The sequence below is a fragment of the Nothoprocta perdicaria genome, unplaced genomic scaffold (genome assembly GCF_003342845.1).
Source record: "Nothoprocta perdicaria isolate Ctin4 unplaced genomic scaffold, notPer1 scaffold_50, whole genome shotgun sequence".
Lineage (NCBI taxonomy): Eukaryota > Metazoa > Chordata > Aves > Tinamiformes > Tinamidae > Nothoprocta > Nothoprocta perdicaria.
In genome coordinates this window covers 3436335-3441414 of record NW_020455755.1, presented here as the reverse complement: position 1 = coordinate 3441414, position 5080 = coordinate 3436335, and the positions used below count along the sequence as shown (strand labels likewise).

Below are 5080 nucleotides of genomic sequence, written 5' to 3'. Positions count from 1 at the left end.
GCACCATGCCCGGCTACGACTACAAGCTGCTGGAGCGGCCGCGGCGGCGCCTGCTGTGCCCGCTCTGCGGGAAGCCCATGCGGGAGCCCGTGCGCGTCTCCACGTGCGGCCACCGCTTCTGCGACACCTGCCTGCAGGAGTTCCTCAGGTGAGCGCCCCGACGGCACCGCCGCGACGTCGCCCGCCAGCCCCGCCGCGTCACGCGGCGCCTCCCCGCCGTGGCCCGCAGCCCGAGGCGCCGCGAAGCCCCCGGGAGGAGGAGGAGGAGGAGGAGGAGGATGGGTTGGGGGGGGGCATGGAGGCCTCGCCGGCCCCGAGGGCTCCCGCTGCCCCCGGGGAGCGGCGCGGAGCGGCGGCCCGTGACAGGCGCCGCGCGGGGAGCAGCGGCCCGTGGCTCCCGCGGCGCGGAGGAAGAGGAGGGGACAGGAGCGCGGAGATGGGGGCTCAGCCCCTCCGAGCCCGCGGGCCGCGCTGCCCGGGCGGCCTGCGCTGGGGAGGGGGCTGCAGCCCCCGTCGCAGCAGCCCGGCCGAGCGGGGCTGCCCAGAGCCGGGGAAGGGCCCTGTGCTTGTCCCCATCCCTGTCCCTGCGGGGCCCGGGAACCCTTCCGGTGCAGGGGAGAGCCCGAGTGTCGCAGGGCCCCGTGCCCGACTTGTCCTGGTGCCTCCAGTGACACGTTGGCCGTGACCAGGGCCACATGCGCAGGCCTGGGCTCCTTGGCCGTCCTGCCCCCTGGGAATCTGATGCCCGCGGCGGGTGGCGCAGGGCTCGGCCTCACCCCCGCGGCACCGACCTTTGCTCGGAGCGGGGGCCCTTGGGCAGCGCCGCCGGAGCCGGGTTTCTGCGAAACCGGGCGTTCCCGGGGCCCGTGCCAGGGAGCGCCGCCTGCGCCCGCAGCCGCTCCCGGCTCTGCCCCGCACCGCCCGGACGCCGGGGCCCCCCGGGGCTCACGGGGTTGGTGCAGAGCTGTGTGCGGGAGCGCGACGGGCAGAGCCGAGCGGCACCGGTCACTTGCGGAGCCCCCCGGGCTGCACCCCTCGCAGCGAAGGTCGGGGGCAAGGACGTTCCCCGGGACCCTCCGCGCGCTGCCTCAGCACATTCCCTGCGCGGCCAAGCGTGAGGAATGGGGCCGGCTTTGCCGGGGATTAGGCGCCGGACCCCCGCCCCGCTCCACACGGAGCCGCCGCCGGACCCCGCGCTCCTCCGCATGGAGCCAGGCCTCCGCGCGCGGCCTCCGTGGGGCTGGCGGGTCCCCTCGTGCCTGCAGCATCACTGGCCACAGCCACCGTGACCCCCCTGCCTGGCGTCACCTGGAGAGGGACGAGTCCCCGATCCGGAGGCCCTGGTCTCCACGGGCGCACCCGCAGGGACAGCCAAGCCCGCGCGCGGTGGCAGTGCCATGTCCTGCTGCAGGGACAGCAGTGACAGCCTGTGCCCGCGCAGGCCGGCATCGCCCAAGGGCGCCAGGCGCCGTTAGAGCCGCCTGGGTAGGACAGGGTGACCCGTGTGCCCAGGGGCCACGCCAGGCTCCGTGCCAGCCCCGTGGGCCCGCTGCCCGTCCCTCCGCGGGGGCCGCGGCGCCGTTTCCTGGCGCGCGGCAGCCCCGGGGCTGCGCATCCGGGCCGCACATCTGGCTCGCAGCTGCGGCATCCGGCGCCTCCTCGCCGCCCCCTGCCTTGGTCACCCCCCAACTGTCCCCATGGCACCTGGGTCCCCGGTGCCCCCCGTCAGCCCCCCCGGTTGGAGCCCTCAGGGCGCTAATCTGGAGGGGGGCTGGGGGGTGGTCGGGGCTCCAGATGGTGCCGCTCAGGCCCCGCGCGCGGCGGGACCCTGGGGACGGCGGGGGGGCGTCTGGCGGGGGCATTTCCCAGCTCAGACAGATGGAGCGGCCGGGATTAGGGCTGCGGCGGCGCCGGCGCCGCTCTGAGCCCCGCTCTGCTCCCGCGCAGCGAAGGCGTCTTCAAGTGCCCTGAGGACCAGCTGCCCCTGGACTACGCCAAGGTGAGCGGGACCCCCCCGCCGTGTCCCCATGGGCTGGCACGTCCCCACGGGCTGGCACGGGCACCCGCGCTGCAGCCAGAGCCCTTTGTGCCGGCGGAGCCCCCTGCCCACAAAGGGAGCGCGCAGAGCGGGGGGTCTGGCCCCCGCCGGCGCTTGCCAGGCTGAGGGGGTCTCTGATGCCCCCCTGCTGCCCCCCAGATCTACCCGGACCCCGAGCTGGAGGCGCAGGTGCTGGGCCTGGCCATCCGCTGCATCCACAGCGAGGAGGGCTGCCGCTGGAGCGGCCTCATCAAGCACCTGCAGGTAGCGCGGGCACCGCCGGGGGGGTCCCGGCTGCGCCCCGGCCCTGCTCACCGGCCCCCCGTGTGCCCCCCCCGCCACCCCCCCCAGGCCCATCTCGGCACGTGCAGCTTCAACGTGGTGCCCTGTCCCAACCGGTGCAGCGCCAAGCTGAGCCGCCGCGACCTGCCCGAGCACCTGCAGCGCGGCTGCCCCAAGCGCCGGGTGCAGTGCGAGTTCTGCGCCAGCGACTTCACCGGCGAGGCCTTCGAGGTGGGGGCAGCGGCCGGACGGGGCGCGGGGGACGCCGCGGGGGGCGCGGGGTGGCCGCTGGGGACGTGGGGGACACCGCGGCGGGCACCGCGGCGCTGGGGGACGCCAGGGTTGTAGGCTGGTTGCAGGGGATGCAGCGTGGCCATGGGGTCACTGCCTGGCAGGGGACACCATGGAGGGCACGGTGTGGCCATGGGGGGGACCATGGGGACACAGCACAGCCATAGGGGACACAGTGTAGCCATGGGGGACACTGTGGAGGGCACAGCGTGACCGTGGGGACACAGTGCAGTTGTGGGGGGCACAGCTTGGCCGTGGGGACACTATGGAGGGCACAATGTGGTCACCATGGGGAGCACAGACACAGGGGACACTGCATAACTGTAGGGGACACTATGGAGGGCACAGTGTGGCCACCGTGGGGACACAGCACAGCCACAGAGGACACTGTATAACATTAGGGGACACTGTGGAGGGCACAGTCTGGCAGTGGGGTACATTGGAGGATACAGAATGGCCATGGGGACACCATGGGGGCCATAGCGTGTCCCTGCGGCTCCTAGGGGGACACAGAACGGCCGTGGAGTCCCAGGTTGGCCGGGGACACCCTGGAGGGCCCAGCGCGGCCGCGGGGGCACCGCGGGGCCCCGTCCCGGCAGGCGCCCCCGAGGGCGCGCGGCCGTGGCCCTGACGCCGCGGCCGGGTCCCCCAGGGCCACCAGGGCATGTGTCCCCAGGAGAGCGTGTACTGCGAGAACAAGTGCGGGGCGCGCATGATGCGGCGCCTGCTGGCCCAGCACGCGCTGGCCGAGTGCCCCAAGCGCACGCAGCCCTGCGCCTACTGCGCCAAGGAGTTCGTCTTCGACACCATCCAGGTGAGCGGCGGCGCGGGCCGCCCGCGCGCCCCGCCGCTGCCGCCCCGCTCACGGCCACGCGCCGTGTCCGCCCGCAGAACCACCAGTACCAGTGTCCGCGGTACCCCGTGCCCTGCCCCAACCAGTGCGGGGCGGGCAGCATGGCGCGCGAGGACGTGCCCGCGCACCTCAAGGAGAGCTGCAGCTCTGCCATGCTGCTGTGCCCCTTCAAGGAGGCCGGCTGCAAGCACCGGGTGAGCGCCGCCGGGGGTCCCCATCCCCTCGCACCCGCCTCGTGCTCCTGGGTTCCCCGCAGTGACGCCTCCCCTGTGTCCTTGTCCACGTCTCCCTGTCCCCATGGCATCCCCGTGCTCCCATAGGGTCCCCACGGCAGCGCCTTCCTGTCCTGGCGCCCCCACAGCCTCCCCAAACCACCCCCTGTGTCCCCACATGATCCTCACGGTGTCCCTGGGTCCCCTGTCCCACCCCGGTGTCCCCACAGCATCCTCATGGGGCCCCACCTTGTCACCCCGACCTCCCGCAGGGTCCCTATGGTGTCCCACAACACCCAGCTGTCCCATAGTGTCCCAGTGGTGTCCCACAACACCTGGCCACCCCATGGTGTCCCCTGCCAGCCTGTTGTCCCTGGAGGCCACCCCACACCACTGTCACCATGGCTGTCCCTATGACCTCAGGGGCCACCCTACACCACTGTCCCCATGGCTGTCCCCGTGACCTCGGGGGCCACCCCACGCCGCTGTCCCCGCTCACGGGCCCCGTCCGCAGTGCCCCAAGCTGGCACTGGGCCGGCACCTGGAGGAGAGCACCAAGGCGCACCTGGGCATGGTGTGCGCCCTGGTGAGCCGCCAGCGGCAGGAGATCCTGGAGCTGCGGCGCGACGTGGAGGAGCTCTCGGTGAGCAGCGACGGCACGCTCGTCTGGAAGATCGCCGACTACGGCCGCAAGCTGCAGGAGGCCAAGGCCCGCGGCAACCACGAGTTCTTCAGCCCGCCCTTCTACACGCACAAGTACGGCTACAAGCTGCAGGTCTCGGCCTTCCTCAACGGCAACGGCAGCGGCGAGAGCAGCCACCTCTCCGTGTACATCCGCGTGCTGCCCGGTGACTACGACAACCTGCTCGAGTGGCCCTTCTCCTACCGCGTCACCTTCTCGCTGCTGGACCAGAGCGACCCGTCGCTCTCCAAGCCCCAGCACGTCACCGAGACCTTCCACCCGGACCCCAACTGGAAGAACTTCCAGAAGCCGGGCGCGTCGCGCGGCTCCCTGGACGAGAGCACGCTGGGCTTCGGCTACCCCAAGTTCATCTCGCACGAGGACATCCGCAAGCGCAACTACGTGCGGGACAACGCCATCTTCATCCGCGCCTCCGTGGAGATCCCCCACAAGATCCTGGCCTGAGGCCCCGCGGCGCCCGGCGCCGCTCTCAGGGACCCCCCCCCCATTCCCTTGGGGGGCTGGGACCCCCCTTTCTCAGGTGCCGGGGGTGCCGGTGGGGCTGGCCCCCCCTCCCCAGCCCCTCGCCGCGGTGCCTGGCGCCCCCGGCCGCCCCCGCCGGGACCCGCCACCCACAGCCATATTTTGTACCCTGGTGCAAAGGGGACCACGGTTGTTATTTATTGTCCTGCCCTCCCCGGGGAGCCCCCCCCTTTCCCCGC

General features: G+C 73.1%; 1 protein-coding gene across 1 annotated transcript; it reads left to right on the top strand.

The window, feature by feature from the left end:
- Window positions 1-5: 5 nt before the first annotated feature.
- TRAF4 (TNF receptor associated factor 4) lies at window positions 6-4847 on the top strand. Its single transcript, XM_026047848.1, has 7 exons — window positions 6-148; window positions 1948-1999; window positions 2198-2302; window positions 2390-2551; window positions 3264-3425; window positions 3503-3658; window positions 4191-4847. Exons 1-7 carry the CDS (start codon window positions 6-8, stop codon window positions 4821-4823), a joined length of 1413 nt encoding a protein of 470 aa, XP_025903633.1. The 3' UTR covers window positions 4824-4847.
- Window positions 4848-5080: the final 233 nt, after the last annotated feature.

Bases quoted from the DNA above. Each gene is read 5' to 3' on its own strand.
- TRAF4 (XM_026047848.1), top strand. From the start codon at position 6: ATGCCCGGCTACGACTACAAGCTGCTGGAGCGGCCGCGGCGGCGCCTG. The intron at 2,552-3,263 runs GTGGGGGCAGCG...CGGGTCCCCCAG, and splicing joins TCACCGGCGAGGCCTTCGAG to GGCCACCAGGGCATGTGTCC. The intron at 3,426-3,502 runs GTGAGCGGCGGC...GTCCGCCCGCAG, and splicing joins TCGTCTTCGACACCATCCAG to AACCACCAGTACCAGTGTCC.